This window comes from Balaenoptera musculus, chromosome 15 (assembly GCF_009873245.2).
Source record: "Balaenoptera musculus isolate JJ_BM4_2016_0621 chromosome 15, mBalMus1.pri.v3, whole genome shotgun sequence".
Lineage (NCBI taxonomy): Eukaryota > Metazoa > Chordata > Mammalia > Artiodactyla > Balaenopteridae > Balaenoptera > Balaenoptera musculus.
This window is the reverse complement of record NC_045799.1, coordinates 11,694,226-11,718,183: the sequence shown is the minus strand read 5'-3', so window position 1 is coordinate 11,718,183 and position 23,958 is coordinate 11,694,226. Positions and strand designations below refer to the sequence as shown.

The 23,958-nt window shown below is 41.7% G+C and overlaps 1 protein-coding gene across 1 annotated transcript in view; it reads right to left on the bottom strand.

Annotated features, from left to right (window-relative positions):
- The window catches only part of B4GALT5 (beta-1,4-galactosyltransferase 5), a 78,394-nt gene extending 55,140 nt beyond the window's left edge, over positions 1–23,254 (bottom strand). The window contains exon 1 of the mRNA XM_036826846.1: positions 23,005–23,254. Coding sequence (XP_036682741.1) covers positions 23,005–23,119 — 115 coding nt within the window. The 5' untranslated portion in view covers positions 23,120–23,254. The remainder of the gene's footprint in view (positions 1–23,004) is intronic.
- Positions 23,255–23,958: the final 704 nt, after the last annotated feature.

Below are 23,958 nucleotides of genomic sequence, written 5' to 3'. Positions count from 1 at the left end.
ACGCCACAAGGGCTAGAATTTCCCATCAAGTTTTCCACATATTGGTAAAGAAAGCAAGTAGGTTTTCTTTAGAGCTTTCATTTGAAGAGTCCCTTGCCAGAAACAATCTTATATCAAGACACTACGTTTAGACTCCCTCTTGCGAGAACACCAGAATCATAACTAACTGCTGAACAATCATCGAAAGGAAAACACTGGAACTCACCAAAAAAGATACCCCACATCCAAAGACAAAGGAGAAGCCGCAATGAGGTGGTAGGAGGGGTGAAATCACAATAAAATCAAATCCCAGAACCTCTGGGTGGGTGACTCACAAACTGGAGAACATTAATACCACAGAAGTCCACCCACTGGAGTGAAGGTTCTGAGCCCCACATCAGGCTTCCCAACCTGGGGTGCCGGCAACAGGAGGAGGAATTCCTACAGAATCAGACTTTGAAGGCTAGCGGGATTTGATTGCAGGACGTCGATAGGACTAGGGGAAACAGAGACTCCACTCTTGGAGGGCACACACAAAGTAGTGTGCACATCGGGACCCAGGGGAAGGAGCAGTGACCCCATAGGTGACTGAACCAGACCTACCTTCTAGTGTTGGAGGGTCTCCTGCAGAGGTGCCATTAGCCCCACCAAAGAGCCGAGTAGGCTCTAGTGCTGGGTCGCCTCAGGCCAAACAACCAACAGGGAGGGAACCCAGTCCCACCCATCAGCAGACAAGCAGATTAAAGTTTTACTAAGCTCTGCCCACCAGAGCAACATCCAACTCTACCCACCACCAGTCCCTCCAATCAGGAAGCTTGCACAAGCCTCTTAGATAGCCTCATCCACCAGAGGGCAGACAGCAGAAGCAATTCTGCAGCCTGTGTAACGAAAACCACGTTCACAGAAAGATATACAAAATGAAAAGGCAGAGGACTATGCTCCAGAAGAAGGAACAACATAAAACCCCAGAAAAACAACTAAATGAAGTGGAGATAGGCAACCTTCCAGAAAAAGAATTCAGAATAATGATAACGAAGATGATCCAGGACCTCGGAAAAAGAATGGAGGTAAAGATCGAGAAGATGCAAGAAACGTTTAACAAACACCTAGAAAAGTTAAAGAACAAACAGAGATGAACAATACAATAACTGAAATGAAAAATACACTAGAAGGAGTCAATAGCAGAATAACTGAGGCAGAAGAATGGATAAGTGACCTGGAAGACAGAATGGTGGAATTCACTGCCACAGAACAGAATAAAGAAAAAAGAATGAAAAGAAATGAAGACAGCCTAAGAGACCTCTGGGACAACATTAAACACAACAACATTCTTATCATAGGTGTCCCAGAAGAAGAAGAGAGAGAGAAAGGACCCGAGAAAATATTTGAAGAGATTATAGTCGAAAACTTCCCTAACATGGGGAAGGAAATAGCCACCCAAGTCCAGGAAGCGCAGAGAGTCCCAGGCAGGATAAACCCAAGGAGAAACACCCCATAGTAATCAAATTGACAAAAATTAAAGGCAAAGAAAAATTATTGAAAGCAACAAGGGAAAAATGACAAATAACATACAAGGGAACTCCCATTAGGTTAACAGCTGATTTCTCAGCAGAAACGCTACAAGCCAGAAGGGAGTGGCATGATATATTTAAAGTGATGAAAGGGAAGAACCTACAACCAAGATTACTCTACCCGGCAAGGATCTCATTCAGATTCGACAGAGAAATCAAAAGCTTTACAGACAAACAAAAGCTAAGAGAATTCAGCACCACAAAACCAGCTCTACAACAAATGCTAAAGGAACTTCTCTAAGTGGGAAACACAAGAAAAGGACCTACGAAAACAAACCCATAACAATTAAGAAAATGGTAATAGGAACATACATATCGATAATTACCTTAAACGTGAATGGATTAAATGCTCCAACCAAAAGACACAGGCTCGCTGAATGGATACAAAAACAAGACCCATATATACACTGTCTACAAGAGACCCCCTTCAGACCTAGGGACACATACAGACTGAAAGTGAGGGAATGGAAAAAGCTATTCCATGCAAATGGAAATCAAAAGAAAGCTAGAGTAGCAATACTCATATCAGATAAAATAGACTTTAAAATAATGTTACAAGAGACAAGGACACTACATAACCATCAAGGAATCAATCCAAGAAGAAGACATAACAATTATAAATAGATATGCACCCAACATAGGAGCACCTCAATACATAAGGCAACTGCTAACAGCTATAAAAGAGAAAATCAACAGTAACACAATAATAGTGGGGGACTTTAACACCTCACACCAATGGACAGATCATCCAGACAGATGATTAATAAGAAAACACAAGCTTTAAATGACACAATAGACCAGATAGATTTGATATTTATAGGACATTCCATCCAAAAACAGCAGATTACACTTTCTTCTCAAGTGCACACGGAACATTCTCCAGGATAGATCACATCTTGAGTCACAAATCAAGCCTCGGTAAATTTAAGAAAATTGAAATCATATCAAGCATCTTTTCTGACCACAACACTATGAGATTAGAAATCAATTACAAAGAAAAAAACGTAAAAAACACAAACACATGAAGCTAAACAATACATTACTAAATAACCAAGAGATACCTGAAGAAATCAAAGAGGAAATCAAAACATACCTAGAGACAAACGACAATGAAAACACGATGATCCAATACCTATGGGATGCAGCAAAAGCAGTTCTAAGAGGGAAGTTTATAGCAATACAATCCTACCTCAAGAAACAAGAAAAATCTCAAATAAACAATCTAAACTTACACCTAAAGGAAGCAGAGAAAGAAGAACAAAACAAAACCCAAAGTTAGTAGAAGGAAAGAAATCATAAAGATCAGAGCAGAAATAAATGAAATAGAAACTAAGAAAACAATAGCAAAGATCAATAAAACTAAAAGCTGGTTCTTTGAAAAGATAAACAAAATTGATAAACCTTTAGCCAGACTCATCAAGAAAAAGAGGGAGAGGACTCAAATCAATAAAATTAGAAGTGAAAAAGGAGAAGTTACAACGGACACCACAGAAATACAAAGCATCCTAAGAGACTACTACAAGCAACTCTGCCAATAAAATGGACAACCTGGAAGAAATGGACAAATTCTTAGAAAGGTATAACCTTCCAAGACTGAACCAGGAAGAAATAGAAAATATGAACAGACCAATCACAAGTAATGAAACTGAAACTGTGATTAAAAATCTTCCAACAAACAAAAGTCCAGGACCAGATGGCTTCACAGGTGAATTCTATCAAACATTTAGAGAAGAGCTAACACCCATCCTTCTCAAACTCTTCCAAAAAATTGCAGAGGAAGGAACACTCCCAAACTCATTCTATGAGGCCACCATCACCCTGATACCAAAACCAGACAGAGATACTACAAAAAGAGAAAATTACACACCAATTATCACAGATGAATATAGATGCAAAAATCCTGAACAAAATACTAGCTAACAGAATCCAACAACACGTTAAAAGGATCATACACCATGATCCAGTGGGATTTATCCCAGGAATGCAAGGATTCTTCAATATACACAAATCAATGTGATACACCATATTAACAAATTGAAAAAGAAAAACCATACAGTCATCTCAATAGATGCAGAAAAAGCTTTTGACAAAATTCAACACCCATTTATGATAAAAACTCTCCAGAAAGTGGGCACAGAGGGGAACTACCTCAACATAATAAAGGCCATATATGACAAACCCACAGCAAACATCATTCTCAATGGTGAAAAACTGAAAGCATTTCCCCTAAGATCAGGAACAAGACAAGGATGTCCACTCTCGCCACTATTATTCAACATAGTTTTGGAAGTTCTAGCCATGGCAATCAGAGAAGAAAAAGAAATAAAAGGAATACAAATTGGAAAAGAAGTAAAACTGTCACTGTTTGCAGATGACATGATACTATACATAGAGAATCCTAAAGATTCCACCAGAAAACTACTAGGGCTAATCAATGAATCTGGTAAAGTTGTAGGATACAAAATTAATGCACAGAAATCTCTTACATTCCTATACACTAACAACAAAAGATCAGATAGAGAAATTAAGGAAACAATCCCATTCACCACTGCAACAAAAAGAATAAAATACCTAGGAATAAACCTACCTAAGGAGGTAAAAGACCTGTACTCAGAAAACTATAAGGCACTGATGAAAGAAATCAAAGATGACACAAACAGATGGAGAGATATACCATGTTCTTGGATTGGAAGAATCAATATTGTGAAAATGACTATACCACCCAAAGCAATCTACAGATTCAATGCAATCCCTATCAAATTACCAATGGCATTTTTTACAGAACTAGAACAAACAACCCAATCCAAAAATGGGCAGAAGACCTAAATAGACATTTCTCCAAAGAAGACATACAGATGGCCAAGAAGCACATGAAAAGCTGCTCAACATCACTAATAACTAGAGAAATGCAAATCAAAACTACAATGAGGTATCACCTCACATCAGTTAGAATGGGCATCATCAGAAAATCTACAAACAACAAATGCTGGAGAGGGTGTGGAGAAAAGGGAACCCTCTTGTACTGTTGCTGGGAATGTAAATTGATACAGCCACTATGGAGAACAGTATGGAGGTTCCTTAAAAAACTAAAAATAGAATTACCATATGACCCAGCAATCCCACTACTGGGCATATACCCAGAGAAAACCATAATACAAAAAGACACATGCACCCCAATGTTCACTGCAGCACTATTTACAATAGCCAGGTCATGGAAGCAACCTAAATGCCCACTGACAGATGAATGGATAAAGAAGATGTGGTACATATATACAATGGAATATTACTCAGCCATAAAAAGGAACGAAATTGATGGATCTAGAGACTGTCATACAGAATGAAGTAAGTCAGAAAGAGAAAAACAAATATCGTATATTAACATATATGTGGAATCTAGAAAAATGGTACAGATGAACCGGTTTGCAAGGCAGAAATAGAGACACAGATGTAGAGAACAAACATATGGACACCAAGGGGGGAAGGTGGCGTTGGGGGTGGCGGTGGGATGAATTGGGAGATTGGGATTGACATGTATACACTGATGTGTATAAAATAGATAACTAATAAGAACCTGCTGTATAAAAATAAATAAAATAAAATTCAAAAAAAAAAAAAAAAACACTACGTTTAGTTATAGTGAGGAGAACAGAACTAACCAGGAAAAGATGTTACAGCAAAGAGACTGTACAAGATTATTCTAAATCAAACACTCATAGCGTTTACTAAATTGCTGCCACCCTTATAACGTCAATTCTCTCAGCCTAGCAATTCCTAAGGTACAAAATTTTCAAATTTCTGTGTGTGTATACAAAGATGAGAAGGAAACAATGAAATGAAAACACCTGTGATGAAAAGATGATTATGAATAAATTACTGTAATTTCCTTTATTATCCTTAAAGTTGATTTAATAGTTTAAAAATATTGCTTAACAGAACAAGGGTGGTAACATTTGTTAGATCCTAACTAAACATGATTCATTCTGGAATGCTTCTGATGACACAAGCTTACATAAATAATCTACTGGTAAGTTTGTTCAAAATTCACAATGAAGAGAGTCAGTTTTTCACACATACAACCCAAAACTATAGCTTCAATCTATGCAGACTGTTTTACTTTTTTAATTATAGAACTAATAAATTAATATAACTAATAGTACTAAAATTAAATCGGTGGTGTTGTTCACTTGTTACTAAACACAAAGCACAAAGTCTGTGCCAACACAGATCCTAAAAGAGGTATTTTTGCCATTCTTTCCCTTGCAAGCTTGGCACTTGGCTTTGGTCAAAGCTGATGTAAATCGTGACAGAATTCAGCAATATATTCTCAGAAAAATAGGCCAAGAGAAGCAAAAGAACACAGGTGTTACACACTCGAGCAGTAATCATCTGCTCCCAGGGCACCTCCGAGACTTCAGCATCCTCAGCCAGAGCACCTGCTCCTCAAGCTAAGGAGTGCCTTAGAGGTACCACCACAGTACAGAAAGGTTTATTCTTGGCAAACATCTGACCCTTGTTTTTCCAGCTCTAAACTACAAGGGTTCAAATGAAAGACGGGGTAATAGAAAAAATAAATAAATCCTCTAGAAACTTCGCTGTAATCAACTCTCTACCGTGTACCAGTTCATCCAAGTGTCCCTTCCCCTCTCTACTCCAATTGAGCACTGTGACTGAGGAACTGTGAAAGGGCAAGGGGACATTTACCTGTTGAGCATCTAACTGGTACCAAGCCATGCAAACATCTGACAAATACTCTCTCCTTTAATCCTCACAATAAGCCTATGTTTATACACTTTTAGTCTTCCCTTTTTACATATTAAGAAACTCTCACTGAGGTAAATGGATCAGCAAAACATCTGAACAAAAATGAAATCCAATTATCCAAAGGTTTTAAAAATACAGGTTATTAATTAGCCTAAGCTTGTACTTTTGTTTTGTTTTGTTGGGGGAATGGGGGCTGTCTTCGGGCCCTTTCACATTTATATTTTTCACAAATATAAAGGTCACATCAAAATACCTTTGTTCATGGGAGTCCAGTATACTATTCACTCTACTTTTGTATATGTTTGAAATTTTCTATAATAAAATAAAATAATTAAGGGAAAAAATTATCTTTAACATAAAGCCAACCCAAAAAGTAGCTCTTACCTAAAGTTAATTTCCCATAGTGCCAAATGAAATTCAAATAAATCCAAATCTTCTAATTCACACATATCTTAAGATTTCTGAATACTTAAAAGCAGAATGAAAAAGCCAGGCATGCCAAGTCAACAATGAAACAGAAAAATCAAGCCAATACCAAAAAACCAAACATTTCACTTCCTCCCACTCACATTCACACACACACAGACACAAAATGAAGGATTCCAGTTGTCCCTTCCAGACAAAGCAACTGATGGGTGCCAGCCTAGCACGAGTCAGCTCAAAAATAATCTCAGCAACAGAGGCAAGGTTATTTCCACCTTCCATCCAACAGCATAGAGCACAAGAGACTAGCTGTTCATGAATAACAGACTTAATTTCCATACCATCCATATGGGCTTCCAATTCCAGAAATTGTTTCTTCCTCATTGCTCCTTGGAAGAAGTAAAATATACAACAATTTCTCATTTCCTAGGCAAAGACTACCTCTCAAATTAAAGACTGACAAGCATATTCAAGACATAAAAGTATAGCTTTTATCATAAATTTGAAAACACCAAAACCATTAACCTAAATATTTGTCTAATTAAAAATTAGACACGGGCTTCCCTGGTGGCGCAGTGGTTGGGAGTCTGCCTGCCAATGCAGGGGACACGGGTTCGAGCCCTGGTCTGGGAAGATCCCACATGCCACGGAGCAACTGGGCCCGTGAGCCACAACTACTGAGCCTGCGCATCTGGAGCCTGTGCTCCGCAACAAGAGAGGCCGCGACAGTGAGAGGCCCGCGCACCGCGATGAAGAGTGGCCCCCACTTGCCGCAACTAGAGAAAGCCCTCGCACAGAAACAAAGACCCAACACAGCCATAAATAAATAAATAAATAAAATTAAAAAAAAAAAAAATTAGACACAATGTTCCTAGCAATATATAAGAATTATTGTACCTACTTCTTCCTAAATCAGGACTGAGTGTTTTCCTGTTTATTAATTTTTATTTTATTTTTACTTATTTTTTTTGGCCACCCCACGCAGCTTGCAGGATCTTAGTTCCCCAACCAGGTATTGAACCTGGGCCCACAGCAGTGAAAGCCCCGAGCCCTAACCACTGAACTGCCAGGGAATTCCCTGTTTATCAATTTTTTCATCTAGATTTCAAGTTGAGGAACAAGACTAACCATTAATACATTCATTTGTGATCTGAAATTTCAAAACATTACCATACACATACTATGTAAGATACAAAAAGCACTTAAAAGGGTTAAAATCCATGTTGAATCTTAAATGGGTAAAACTTTAAAATTCCTACTTGTCATCTGCCCACCAAACCAGGCCCCCACAAAACCAAACATCTGACTGGATTGGACATAATTAATCTGAGACTGAGCTAGGAATCATACTTTCAATTACAATTAATATTTTTACAAATCCATTGTGTTTTTATTTGATCCTTTTTAGTTCTTCACCTTGAAGTCCTAGTAGTTAGCACAGCAACCTTCGACATACCCAAATGAGCAGGGAATTGGCTAGTTGTACTTTTCAGGACCTCAGATCTGTCCACCTCCACCTTACTTCCCTGATTTAACAAATAAGTATTCATTGAGCACCTACAGTGTGCCAGACCAGCGTTCCAGGCAGGGATACAACAATGAACAAGAAATGAGGCCCATGCATTTGCCACTGATTTAGAGGTCTGAGGATGGGCAGGAATATTTGAGTTAGCTAGTGAAAAGCTTAAGGAGAGAGCCTAGTCTACGCTGGAAACCAGGTGGGGAGGCCCTTGTGTCTGGAGGGAGAGAAGTGGCATAAATGAAGCTGGAGAGGGAGGTAGAGGTCAGATCACAAAAATTCTTATAAACTACAATAAGGAATCTGAACTTTATCCTAAAAGCAATGAAAGCCACGGAAGGGTAGAAGACAGACTGATCCTGTCTGACAAATGCTCTCTGAGCACCTGCTCAGTGCCAGACCTCTATTCTACGACTGACACTCTTCCAGGTGGAAGGGAAGAGGCCTCAGCATATAAATGCATCCTTCCGCCACTGGTCCAGAGAGCATCTATGTTACTAAGAAACCTCAGGTCACTGTTCACCACCATTGCCATGACTCTGTTCAGGAGATAAACAGCAAAAACATTCACGTAAATATGAATACTACCAAGAACATGTACAGCTAATGGGCCCAGTGGGGTAAAAAATTAAACTAAATGCCTCTTCAAGAATTTCTTTAAAACTTTTTTGCTGTCTAAAATGTCTACTATTAAAATACATTCACTGTTATTCCTGGCAATTAAGGTACGTTAACATCAACTGAACTGACCCTCAATTAAACACATCTTCTGGGAATATAAAATCACTCAAAATTCTGAAAATTTTTTCCTAAAATGAAGCCATGCTCCCTTGCTGAAGACTTAAAAAATTAACAGAGGTACGGTGTCCACATCATTCATCACTGTACCCCCAAACCTAGCACACTCTAAGGGTTTAACACATAGAGATTAAGTTAGCTCTAAGAAAACAGCCAAATCAGGCAAATGCAAAGGCAAGTTTGTAAATTTTTTCTTTTATCACAGGCCCCAAAACACAAAAATTTTCTAAGCACCCACCTGTCTTTAATCACTACCATTATCACTCACATTTAGATAAATACATTTGAAATTCAGCTGATACCAGGAAAAAAAAAATCAAAGTGCCAAATTTTACCATGTCACAGTTGCAGAAGTCCAGCAGGTTTTTTACACGTTAGACTTTTCTGTTTCCTCATTCTTTAACAGTCTCTTCACTTTCTGATAATGTTATAAAGGGAAAATGTTATAAAATAATTTTAAAAATTAAAAAGATGTGATAAAGGGAAAAAACAAATCCTGTGTTCACATCACACACCTCCTAGCCAGCCAGGCAGCATCTCAGCGGGCTCCTCCTCATCACTACCTGCCATCCTGTGCCTGTGCGGGGGCCTGGGGAGGTATGGGGAAACAGTGCTCTGTTTCAAACATTCAGAAGGGAAAAAATCATACTTAACACCAAACTCAAAGTCATGCATCCGGGTCTACATTCCAAGTATCACCACTTATTAAACAGCAAAACATAAAAGGTGCTGGTTAATGGAGATTGGAGGCTAACAAAATGCCAAGAGATATTTACTTTTCCCTATCTTCAAAATCATCATATACTTTCATTTCTGTATGGAAAAAAAAAATGAGCCCAGTGTTTCATGGACTATATTCATCAATCTATAATATTTTCTAAATTTCTCTTCTATATCATATGTTTAATCAGTAAACTGTATTGTCCCCAACACCAAAAATGTGGTGTGCCAACTTCTGGCCCTGTCTTACACGGACTTTCAGAGAACTGTAATTAGAAACAGAAAACATTTAAATTTAAGTTACATTTCAGTCGTACTGAACAAAATAATCAACAAAGACATCAATAAGATATGGATCCCTCCCTTCATCAGAAGAGTCACAGGATTCTTCAAACACTTGAAATATTTAATGGAATCTGCAGAGCATGTCAAGTTTGGCAAAGAGAGTAACCATTTTAAAGACCAAGAATCAGGGCTTCGCCGGTGGCTCAGTGGTTAAGAATCCGCCTGCCAATGCAGGGGACACGGGTTCGAGCTCTGGTCCAGGAAGATCCCACATGCTGCGGAGCAACTAAGCCCGTGCACCACAACTACTGAGCCTGAGCTCTAGAGCCCGTGAGCACAACTACTGAAGCCCGCAAGCCACAACTACTGAAGCCCGCGCGCCTAGAACCCGTGCTCCACAACAAGAAAATCCACCGCAATGAGAAGCCCGCGCACCGCAACGAAGAGTAGCCCCCACTTCCTGCAACTAGAGAAAGCCCGTGGCAGCAATGAAGACCCAATGCAGCCAAAAATAAATTAATTAATTAAAAAAAAGAAATCAAGAAACCAGCATCAAACTTAAACAAGTAAGAGAAAGATAAACCAAAAAACATTGCCTCCTGCTTTCTCAGAAATCAGCTCAATAATAGCTTGTGTAAGATATGCCTATCAGTAACTTAGGGAAAACTTTCACGGGCAGAAAAAGTAAACGACTACAATGCAGGTAGCAAAAGTTCAGTCATAAAACTTACCAAGTAGTATATTTTTTAAAGTACAAACAAAAGAAAAATATAAATAAATTGAAACTCATTAAAGTCAAAAGCTTTTGCGCATCAAAGGACCCTACCAAGAGAGTGAAAAGACAACCCATCGGATGGGAGAAAATACTTGCAAATCATATATCTGGTAATGGTATAATATTCAAAAATATAAAGATCTCTTAACAACGGACAATCCAATTTAAAAAGGGCAAAGGAACCTGAATAGACAGTTCTCTAAACAAGATACACAAATAGCCAATAAACATATGAAAATATGCTCAACCTCATTAGTCATCAAGGAAATGAAAACCAAAACCACGATGAGCTACCATTTCACACCTACGAGGATGCCTACACTTTAAAAAAAAATACACACTCAGAAAATAAGTGTTGGCTGCAAGGATGTGGAATATATTGCTGGTGGGAATGTAAAATGGTGCAGCCACTGTAGAAAGTCTGGCAATTCCTCAAAAAATTAAATAGAATTACCATATGACCTAGCAATTCCACTCCCAGGTAAATACCCAAAGAATTGAAAGCAGGGACTCAAACAGATACTTGTATGCCAACATTCACAGCAGCACTATTTACAACAGCCAAAAGGTAGAAGCAACTCAAGTGTTCATCAACAGATGAGAAAAAATGTGATATATACAAGATAGAATATTATTCACCCATAAAAAGAATACAGTTCTGACACATGCTATGACATGAATGAACCCAGGAAACATTTTGCTAAGTGAAATAGAGCAGACACAAAAGGACAAACATTGTATGATTACACTTATATGAGGTACCTAGAGCAGTCAAACTTACAGGATGGAAAGTAGATTAGCAGTTGGGAGGGGGGGCGGTGGATGGGGAGTTATTGCTTAACGGGAAGAGACTTTCTGTTTGGGGGCAATAGAAATTTTTGGAAATAGTTGTAATGGTTGCAAAACATTGTGAATGTAATTAATGCCACTGAATTGCACATTTAAATTACCAAAATACATGGCAAAGTTCATGCTATATTTTACCACGAAGAAATAGAAAGGGAAAAAAAAGACAAAGTAGTTTTGGGCAAAATGAATTCAAAATCACTTCAAAATCAGGATTAACAGAAGAAGCAATCCTTCCCCCACATTAAATGCAATCCAACAATAAAGAGGCTAGCTTGACCAGGCAATAGTTTCTTCATTCATTTCAATAAATATTTAAGTGCATATAATGTGCTAGGCACAAGGACATTACAACCCAGAGAACTTCCCTATCATTACTCTATAGATTATGATGATATGGATAAAACGAGTTTTTCTTTAAAAGTTAAACGATTAAATGGTTTTATTTAAAATATAAAGATTTATAATAAGTACATCAAGAATGCTAAAGTCAGTCTACTATCATCTCTGATCCATCTGGTTTAACTTCCCTAAGTTGGCAATGTTTTCATTTTTCTGCAATGGAATAAAGGATTTTTTTTTTTTTAACTACACAAACATGACCCCAACACAGCATTTAGGAAAATACTATTTTCTGACCTTCAAAAGCCAATGGTCTACCAATCTGAAAACGCATACATTACAATCATGAGCATAATTTAGGCTTAGTGCCTAAAAGCACAACTCCTCAAAATGGGGTAACTAGTTCTATGAGTAAAAAAAATACTTCTGGGCTTCCCTGGTGGCGCAGTGGTTGAGAATCTGCCTGCCAATGCAGGGGACACGGGTTCGAGCCCTGGTCTGGGAAGATCCCACATGCCGCGGAGCAACTGGGCCTGTGAGCCATAATTACTGAGCCTGCGCGTCTGGAGCCTGTGCTCTGCAACAAGAGAGGCCACTATAGTGAGAGGCCCGCGCACCGCGATGAAGAGTGGCCCCCACTTGCCACAACTAGAGAAAGCCCTCTCACAGAAACGAAGACCCAACACAGCCATAAGTAAATAAATAAATAAATTTTTAAAAAAAAATTAAAAAAAAAAAAAATACTTCTGCTTTTCCATTTTTCCAAGCATACAGTTGTTCAACACATGAGAATTAAGCAAAAAGTTTAAATGACTATTAATCATACTTTTAGAGGGTGAAAAAAGTTCCCTCTTTACTGGTATTTAAATGTTTTACAGCTCTTTAATAAAAATAATAAACAGCTGTGCTCACTAGCACACTTCTAATTTAAGTTTTAAAACACAACACTGAGTTTTCCTACAATCTACATTTCCCTGTACGTGACACTCCACAACATTTTTCATAATCATAATTATGCCACTAATAACCCTCAGAGAACTGTTCATAATTGATGATGGTAACTAAGGTACCTCAGAAACAATGCCCAGCTTCCCTTCTAGTCATTGCAAAGTACCTGGCTATCTTTGTAACCTGGGAAGGAGGCGGAACAATACTTATAGTCTAATAATTACTCAAACTAACAAAAGGGGTGGGGGGAGGGAATCTAAGAAGAGACAGCACTTTAAATTATTCAGTGTGATTCCCAGGCTTGGGAAAACACTGGATTCATGGGATCAGTAGAGGAGGTATGAATGCTCTTCTATATAAGCCACAATATTAAAAAGAATTACTGTACCGTGAGAAAACCATAATTCAAAAAGAGTCATGTACCACAATGTTCACTGCAGCTCTATTTACAATAGCCAGGACATGGAAGCAACCTAAGTGTCCATTGACAGATGAACGGATAAAGAAGATGTGGCACATATATACAATGGAATATTACTCAGCCATAAAAAGAAACGAAATTGAGTTATTTATAGTGAGGTGGATGGACCTAGAGACTGTCATACAGAGTGAAGTAAGTCAGAAAGAGAAAAATAAATACCGTATGCTAACACATATATATGGAATCTAAAAAAAAAAAAAAAGTGGTTCTGAAGAACCTAGGGGAGGGACAGGAATAAAGATGCAGATGTAGAGATTGGACTTGAGGACACGGGGAGGGGGAAGGGTGGGTAAGCTGCGATGAAGTGAGATAGTGGCATGGACATATATACACTACCAAATGTAAAATAGCTAGTGAGAAGCAGCCGCATAGCACAGGGAGATCAGCTTGGTGCTTCGTGACCACCTAGATGGGTGGGTTAGGGAGGGTGGGAGGGAGAGGCAAGAGGGAGGAGATATGGGGATATGTGTATATGTATAGCTGATTCATTTTGTTATAAACCAGAAACTAACACACCATTGTAAAGCAATTATATTCCTATAAAGATGTTAAAAAAAAAAAAAAAGAATTACTGGGTCAAAATGTAATATTCATTTCTCATTTAACATCCAATTACCTAGAGGAATGAAGATGGGGCAGGAGCTAATGAGTCCAGGGCTCTATTTCATGCTTAAAAGCAAAAGTGTGAGGCTAGAGGAAAAGACTGATTTAGCAGATTAAAACTTAAAAGGATTACCCAGGGGACAAAAAGCAGAGAAAAAAAGAGGAAAAAAAAAAGTCTTAACATCCCAAAGATATTTCCATAAAATTCTTTTAGTTTTTTTCCTTTGACCAAGACAACACAAATTTCTTTTTTGTTGTTGTTGTTTCTTTGCCACAATGATTTCAAAGACAGACTTCAGTGCAGACATTCTACGTCTGTCTCATTTTTAGGGCAAATGTCCTCAAACAATAGCATTGCACAGTCTGAATTTCTCCATTCACCCTACAGAGTGAAACTGTTAAGTCTGATAGTTATACACCGACACTTCACAGAATCCATGGCTCAGTATTTCACTAAAGGTAGGAAACTAAGTGAATGGGAGATCTGAATTTTTTTAAATGGGGTGTCTTTACTTGACAGAACTCATTATTCCTTCTTCTCCTTCAAGGTTCAACTCACACTTGCTCAGAATCGTGGAACTTCAGATCTGAGAGGGACCCTAGAATCTGTACTTTAGTCCACTGCTTCATTTTACAGATGAGAAAACTGAAGTAAAGGTTTCCATCTAGTTACTGGTAAAGCTGGACTGGAGCTCAATCCTCCTCTCAGTTTAGCACTAGCATTAGGCCAAGAGGACATCTCCTATGGTTATAAATAATAATTATTAACATATGGAGCTTTGTGTCAAGCTCTGTGCTAAGCCCTCTTACATGCACATCCCACTCAATTCTCACAACAACCCTGAGAAAGATGGTATCCTCCACTGGGCAGATAAGAAAATTGAAAACAGTGTGCCCACTCAGTCAGAGTTGATTCAAACCCAGATCTGGCTGATTTCTAAGTTAATGCTCACTCCTATCCTACAGCCCTTACCATGGCCTATAGGGTCCTACATGGCCTGACCCCTACCATCTTTCTAAGCTCATTTCCTACCATTTCTCACTTACAAAAATCCAGTCAACCTTCCCTCAAGTACATTTCTGCCTCAAGACCTTTACATATGCTTGACACCCCCATCACCATCCCAATCCCCCGACCTGTGACCTGTTCTACCCCTTCAAGCCAAATAGCACCTCATTAATGAAGCTTTCCCTAACTACCCTATCTAAAACAGACCCTCAGGGACTACCCTGGTGGCGCAGTGGTTGAGAATCTGTTTGCCAATGCAGGGGACACGGGTTCGAGCCCTGGTCTGGGAAGGTCCCACATGCTGTGGAACAACTAAGCCCGTGAGAGCCACAACTACTGAGCCTGCACACCATAACTACTGAAGCCCACGTGCTCTAGGACCTGCATGCCGCAACTACTGAGCCCATGCACCACAACTACTGAAGCCCGCGCGCCTAGAGCCTGTGCTCTGCAACAAGAGAAGCCACCGCAATGAGGAGCCCACGCCCCACAACGAAGAGTAGCCCCCGCTCGCCAGAACTAGAGAAAGCCAGTGCGAGGCCACAAAGACCCAACGCAGCCAAAAATAAATAAATAAAATAATATAAATAAATAAATAAATAATAAAATAGACCCTCAGTCACTCCTACCACTATCCGAAATTATATTGTATATTGGCTGTCTCCCCATCAGAATAAAAGCACCACAAAGGGCAAAAACGTCCCACTAGAATGAAATCACCAGGATGGAAGAAACGTTCTGCCTTACTCATTTCTAGACTGCCTGATACCCAAAAGAGTATCTGACAAGAGGAGGCACTCCAAAGAAACTACCTATTGAATAAAGGAATGAGTGCCTGTGTCTGAATCTCCCACCTCATTAAGGATCAGTATCATACAAGTCAGCAATTGATTACATACTATTTTCTATTTTCTCTAGTTATTTCTTATGATTAATCTTGTATTTTCAACCATATAGTATGTGCTGCAGAGGTATTTTATCTTATTTATTTATTTATTTATTTATTTTTACAGCTATTTTATAATTCTCAACTTTGGGCAAGTTAATGACTCAACCTGGGCTTATACAATCATCTGTAAAATGAAAGAAGCAGTCAAAAGTCTAGAATCCAAATATCTCCCATAGCTGGTAACATGATAGGAAGATGCTCAAATACTGGATTATTATCGACCCACAGATCTTAAAATTCCTTTAATTTTCTCACAGCTTTCTACAAAAATACACACAGCGTGCAAAGGAAGGCATACTCTTATTTAGCTAGTATTAGAAACTAAAGAATAACTGCCCTTTCACTAATAGTACACACAGGCCTGCCTCTTCTCACGATAACTCCTTTAACTTCTTTTAAGCCAACACCCAATCTGTTTGCTTCTGATTAACCTTTATCTTGACCAATGTTAACCACTAGTTTTCTCTAGTTCTTTGACAGGCCTTTGCAGCATCACATTGCCTACTTCTTGCTTACTAAAGTTCTGTTTGCTTATATAGTTGGATGTGTACAACGTATCTTCCATGATCTAAAACGCTGCAAAATTAGGGAAGCAAGTAAGTCAGTAGCACTTCGGCTTCTACGGCTTTCTACTCTCTTGAAGAGCTCTAAAGAGTCATGGCAACACAAGAAGACCCTCCTTCCTGGCGATGTTATACGCTGCTCTCACTGGCCTGTCACGCTCTGGGGGGAAATGTCAGGGTTGGAGCAGAATTATCTACTGGCTAGAGTAGCGATGCCCTGGAACGGCAACTGATACTGGCCAAACGGCTGCTTCCAAAGACTGTCCAAGACTAGCATACTTTCACTGTTCAAGAGACTTCAACTCCAAACCCAAGACTTTGTTTCCGACATAGCAAACTGCTGCAGAAAGGACATAAAACATCACCAAAATCCTGGTCAAAAGTGGTGCTGTTCAGTTTTATAACTTCAATCTGTTCTCCAAATATGGTTTCCTTCTAAGACTGACACGATGCAATACTCAAAGGAAACATCTGAGTGAGTGAGTGAGTCCGTACAGGCACGCGTGGGGAGAAGGGGGTCCTTAAACAGGGTGAGGCTTTTTAATTTTCTAAAATAAAATAACCCACATTCACAATACGACGTATTTCACTCCAGAAAAGCTCAGAAGCTAAGCGCACTGAAGCATTTAGAGGACACTGTCATGTGAGGAACAACAACAACAAAAAGGCTATTTTCATACTACACTTAACGAGATGGGGGATGGGACTTCCCTGGTGGCACAGTGGTTAAGAATCCGCCTGCCAAATGCAGGGGACACGGGTTTGAGCCCTGGTCTGGGAAGATCCCACATGCAGCGGAGCAACTAAGCCCGTGCGCCACAGCTACCGAGCCTGCGCGCCTTAGAGCCCGTGCTCCGCAACAAGAGAAGCTACCGCAAGGAGAAGCCCGCGCACCGCAACGAAGAGTAGCCCCCGCTCGCTGCAACTAGAGAAAGCCCAGGCGCAACAACAAAGACCCAAAGCAGCCAAAAAAAAAAAAAATATATATATATACATATTTATTTAAAAAATATATATATATATAAATATATATATATATATATATATTTAAAACAAGGGGGGAATCTGAAATTTTCCTGGGGTTATTAGAAAAAGTTGCATTCAGTTATATAAAACATGTATCCTATCTAAAATCTTAGGTCCAAAATTTGCATAGAATGTGAATGAATTATCAACTTTCTATACATAAAAACTTCTCACTACAAGTTTGGCTAAGATGCAGTTCTAGTTTTTCAAACAGCTTTGTTTTCTGGCCAAGTATAAGATCAGAGAATCAAGTGACTTGCTCAAGGTCATTTGGTCAAATTAGAATTACTGATTCCTGTCTTCCAAAAGCCAGCCATGAATCAAACTTTTCTTGGAACCAAGCAGGCCAAAAGGGAAAAATCATTCCCCATTTCCTTTCCTCAATAATCAAGACAAAAGAAAAATTAATTTAAATAGTGGAACTTTAATAAAATTTCCTCAGTATATAGACTACTGCCTCTAACCATGCACAGGCATCTCTCTCAAAATCAGTAACTAAACAATTTGCAAAGGTCAGTAACCTCTATACAACCTTGCCATGTGACAGCACCATAAAGTTAAGAAGATTTTAAAAATCAGCCCTTCAAATGTACGTCCATCCGTAAATAGTTCACTTCTCTTATCTTCTAAAAGACCTGGTCAGACTGGAATGTGGAGGTACTCCGAGCTCTTAGATTTTTTAAGTTAAAGGATCATAAATAAGTTCAAAGTTCTCTTCGGAACCCTGAAAGGAATAGGGATATTTCAACAGTGCAGGTAAAACAAGTGATGAAATAAATGATAATCACTCAGGCTGTGGAGGGCAGGGGGCTACAGAGAAGAGGCACGTATGCATTTTTATAACCATATTCCCTTCCTCTTCCTTTTTCAAATCCACCACCTCCCTCACACTTTCTGCCCCATCCTTTTCATTTCTACTTTTAAAATGCTGATATAAAACACTACTTTTGGGCTTTCCTGGTGGCGCAGTGGTTGAGAATCTGCCTGCCAATGCAGGGGACACGGGTTCGAGCCCTGGTCTGGGAAGATCCCACATGCCACGGAGCAACTGGGCCCGTGAGCCACAATTACTGAGCCTGCGCGTCTGGAGCCTGTGCTCCACAACAAGAGAGGCCGTGATGGTGAGAGGCCCGCGCACCGCAATGAAGAGTGGTCCCCACTTGCCACAACTAGAGAAAGCCCTCGCACAGAAACGAAGACCCAATACAGTCATAAATAAATAAATAAATAAAAAGAACGTGAATTTCTTTAAAAAAAAAAAAAAAAAAAAACACTACTTTTGATTTAATAACAAAAACATAATGGCCAATGAAGTCATATTTTTAAATTACTTAACTGGATTGGCAGGAGATTATTAAAGTAGCTAAGCGCACTTTGTATTTGTTACAAATACATTATAGTCATATTTAGTAATATTCCTCACATCCAATTTTCTAAGTCAAATGGTACCACTACCTCCATTTCAGATGACCCTCAAGTCCAGGAAAATTTCCCTTTGCTGTTAGACTATGGGACACTAACATTAAGAGCTGGCATTAGATCTCAAAAATACCAATAGTTAGGTTGAAATTGTAGCTAGGCTATATTACACATGAGCAACTTGAAAACATTTATAACTAACATGGTTTTTCTCATATCTCAAATTCAAGTCTACCTAATTCCGAATATAGCTGTTAACACACTCTCGGGTTGATTTCTCTTTAGCCCTAGAGCACAGCGTGGCCACAGGGTATACAAAGTAAATCAAAAGCAGGACTGGAAAAATATTAAACCTGGAAGGAAATACAAGTCTGACACTTCCCGTTATGCCAGAAAACAGGATTGTCATTATTTGTAAATGTATTAGGTTGAGCTATATCAAACTGCCAATATACAACTGGTTTTGACCTGCAAAAAATGGAAATTTCATGTGGTTCAACCCAGTATTATTTTCTAAGCTCATTTTAACAATTGTCTCAAATAACGTCTTCATAATCCAAGGCATATAAAACCTTCTATTTCTCTAGACTGCCTTAACCTTTTGAAAAGATTTGCCACCCCTTGTCCAAAGCTGATTATTTAAAAAATTAAGCTGGTAAACAGGAAAGCCAAGATAAATAAAATCACCAAACTGCTCAATGTACCCGTTCTAAAACCACTTCACATCCTTCCCACCACTCCCCTTTCCAACTAACAGAACATGAATCTTAAGTAGATCTGCCCTTTAGAAGACCCACATTTAAGAAGAAATTAGTGAATATTTAAGTGCTTTGCATCTTTCTCAGTTATCAGTGATGTAGGAATCTAAGTGTGGTAGAAGCCCATTGCTTTATTTATTTTATTTTTAATTTACTTATTTTATTTATTTATTTTTGGCTGCGTTGGGTCTTCGTTGCTGCGCGCGGGCTTTCTCTAGTTGCAGGGAGCGGGGACTGCTCTTCGTTGCCACGCACGGACTTGCCATTGCGGTGGCTTCTCTTGTTGCAGAGCACAGGCTCTAGGCGTGCAGGCTTCAGTAGTTGTGGCTTGCGGGCTCTACAGTGCAGGCTCAGTAGCTGTGGCACACGGGCTTAGCTGCTCCGCGGCATGTGGGATCTTCCCAGACCAGGGATCAAACCCGTGTCCCCTGCATTGGCAGGCGGATTCTTAACCACTGCGCCACCAGGGAAGCCCCAAGCCCATTGCCTTACACTGGGGTTCCACTGACCTAAAAATCTACTGCTGAAGAATTTTAATTAAGTTGTACGTTCCATTTGTTTTAGAATCTGGCTTCTAATCTTTCTAATCAAGAGGGTGATTACTATCCCAGTGGGATATATTTTTCCATTTAGACATAGCTGATTTATGCACCCGCACCAGAAAAAACCCATCACTTTCACAAAAGGGGTTATGGCTTCAAGACTGCCTCTAGGTTCAAATCCATCATTTCACACCCATTTTTATTAGAGTCTAATATCCAATATGCTAATGAACTCTTTTCTCAATTAATTCCACTAATTACTCACCTGTTCTTATTCTGCCCAGACTCCTATCCCCTCATCCGATCCATCAGGCCACATACAACACCTTCCCAGAGGGATGCTTTTCCTAAGACATTTCATAAAATGTTACGGCAGTAGGATGTTACCTGTTCTATCTTTGTAGTACAAACTAGATCTAGTTTGTACTACAAATCATCAATATTAACCATCAAATGAAATATGCTCTTAAAAAAAAACAATCAGGAGAGGACTTCCCTCGTGGTGCAGTGGTTAAGAATTCGCCTGCCAATGCAGAGGCCACGGGTTCAAGCCCTGGTCTGGGAAGATCCCACATGCCACAGAGCAACTAAGCCTGTGTGCCACAACTACTGAGCCTGCGCTCGTGGAGCCCGCGAGACACAACTACTGAGCCTGCGTGCCACAACTACTGAAGCCCGCATGCCCAGAGCCCGTGCTCTGCAGCAAGAGAAGCCACAGCAATGAGAAGCCCACACACCGCAAAAGTAGCCCCCACTCGCCCCAACTACAGAAAGCCCGAGCGCAGCAATGAAGACCCAACGCAGCCAAAAATAAATAAACAAAATTAATTTATTTTTTTAAAAAATCAGGAGACAATCTCCGGCTCTATCTGGAAATTTCTCTATTCAGCTAGTTCAGTGTTGACAGGTCAACAGAGAATGGCACTAATCATTACTACAATCCTAAAGGGTATTTCCCTAGAGTTAAACCATCAACCCTTTCCTAACATCCAAATGATCCAGACTTTTTACAGCAAAATTTACTCTCCTTGCCCCACCCCCAACAGCATTTTCTGATCATTTTTCACCTTAAACTGAGGTTTTCTCTAGGGCCTCATGGTGATGCCAAGTCAGGCAAATACATACCTTAAACCTTCCATCTACTCCCTTCTTTCTTGAAAGCTACATATAATAGCTTTTTTTTTTTTTGAAAACTCTCTAAGCATCAGGTACAATGGTAAGTGCTTTAAAAGGGAATTTATCTACTTCCATCCTTAAAAACCTATGAGGTTAGGATGAGTACCCCCATTTTACAGAGGAGAAAAGGTGAGGCTTAGTAACTTGCTCAAGGTCATGAAGGGCAGGGATTAGAATGCAAGTCTGACTTCCATGTCCTCTGACCTTAACCCTCATGCTGTTATTTCCTTCTAATCTTTCTTCACGTCCTAAATGTCTGCTCTGTGCTCTTAGACAGCCTATGCTTGGGCAGGGTTCAGTTTCTCCAGGGCTGTTTTTCCTTTAAAGGACATGCCTTTGAGAAGAATGAGTACCCGTTCCACCTTTTCTCCATGCTCTTCCTTCCCACCTGCACCATTTCCCCAAGGCCTTTGTCATATCTCCTCCTCTAGGACCAATTTAAATGTCCCCCCCCCCCCCGCCCTGGCCCCGTAGGATACTGAAGGGCCACCTTCTACCCTCAAGGCTAGGAGAGGGCACAAGTGAAAGAAAGGGGAGAAAGGAAGAGCCTAGACAGCACCCCTTCCCCAAGTCTTCAATGAGAAAGAAACTGTGGCTGATGACCAGAGCGGGGTGTTGAGGATTCGGGGGAAGGATAGGAGTATAAGGGAGCGGAGATGACAGGGAGTGCCCTTGGGGGTAGGCGGGGCAGGGGGAGGGGATGGAGAGGAGGCGTGGGACGCTCAGGGGTTCGTAGACTGAATGGGGGGGGGTGGACCTCCCTGGGGGGTGGGGGATGCCACCCTGCTAGGAAAGGGATCTGGCCACTTGGAAGAGGAGAATGTGTGTGTTGGGGAGGAGGACCTGAAGGTGGATGTAACAAGGGAAAGTCGAGGGAAGAAAGGGTAGGAGGGAGAGCAGGAAAACGGTGGAGTCACCGGGGAGGAGAGAGGGGAAGGATGGATGGGAACCGGGAAGGTGGGACTCCTGGAGACCCCAGCACAGGGGCTCCGCGAAGAGGGGCGGGCGGGCCGCGTAGGTTCGGGGGCCGCGGAATGCCCGGAACCGGGGCTGGAGGAGACCCCGGAGGACGGGGAGCGGGAGTTCTCGAGCCGAGGAGCGGAAAGTGGGGGTCCTAGGGAGGCCAGGGCAAGAAAGGGGGCGTCCCAGCACGTGTGTGTGTGTGTGTGTGTGTGTGTGTGTGTGTGTGTGTGTGTGAAGGCATGGTCGGGTTCCCGCGGGGAAGGGGTTAAAGGAGAGCAGGGGGTGGGCGGGAGGCTGGCGGGGGGAGGGGGGTTCTGGAGCCCGTCGGGGTGCAGGGCACTGGAATGTCCTGGAGCCCCCCGAGGGCCAGGCGTGGGGTCTCCCGAGGGTCGGGCCGGAGTCCCCGTAGTCTTCTGAGGGCCAGGCTCGGGGTCGCCTCCCAGCCGGGTGTCTTCTGAAAGCCGGGGTCCCCTCAGGGCGGGGCGGGGGTTCCCGGGGTCCCCTCGAGGCCAGAGCGGCACCCCCGGGGTCCCAGGCCCCCTTCTTACCTATGCCGGGCGCCACATAGACGAAGTAGAGCAGCGAGGACGAGAGCGAGAAGAAGAAGAGCGCGGCGAGCAGCGAGCGGCGCGGCAGCCGCAGCAGCCCCCGGCGGACGCGCATGCTGCAGCCAGGCGGCCGCTCGAGGGCCGGGCCAGGCCTGCTCCCGCCGCTCTCCGTGCGCCGCCTCCCGGGCCGCCGCCGCCGCCGCCTGGGCCTCGGCCACCTCCCGGGCCTCGCCGGCCGCCGCCCGCCGCCGCCTCGCCGCTCCCAGCCGCCGGCCGCCGCGGGCCGGGCCACATGAAGCGGGCGGGGGCCTGAGCGGCCCGGTAGAGAGCGCAGCGGCGGGGGCGGGGCGGGGCGGGCCGCGGGGGCGGGCCGGGGGCGGGGCTAGCGCCGCCGGGCACCGTCGCAAAAGACCCGCGCGCGCGCGCTCACAGAGCGATCCCCTGTTTGGCCCCTGCGGCGGCGCAGTGGCCCGCAGGGAAAGTCGCCAAATGGCGACAGCCCCTCTACCGGCGCGGCCACCGCCCTGGCTTTTGGGGAGCGTCGCTCAAGTGCCCGTCGGTCCGCTCTTGGACGCCCCCAACCTGGGAGCCAAGGGGCCGTATGCGATGTCTGACTCGGCTGGCCACCCACTGCGACAGAAGAGCAGGGATTGTAGGCAGGAGGGCTCGGTATACACCTCCATTCATTCATTCATTCAGTTCACCATTTATTGAAAGCCAGACATATGCCAGACACCGTTCTTGGCGCTGGGGATGCTACATAGAACAAAACAGACAAAATCTCTGTCTTCTTGAACCTAACACTCAAATGGGAGGAGAAAAACAAATCATAATGTCAGGTACTGGTAAGTGATATGAATACAATAAAACAGGAGAATATGTTTGAGGCAGACTAATGTGGTCAGGGAAGGCCTCACTGTGGGGTGACATAAAATGGTGAACAGCAGATGCAAA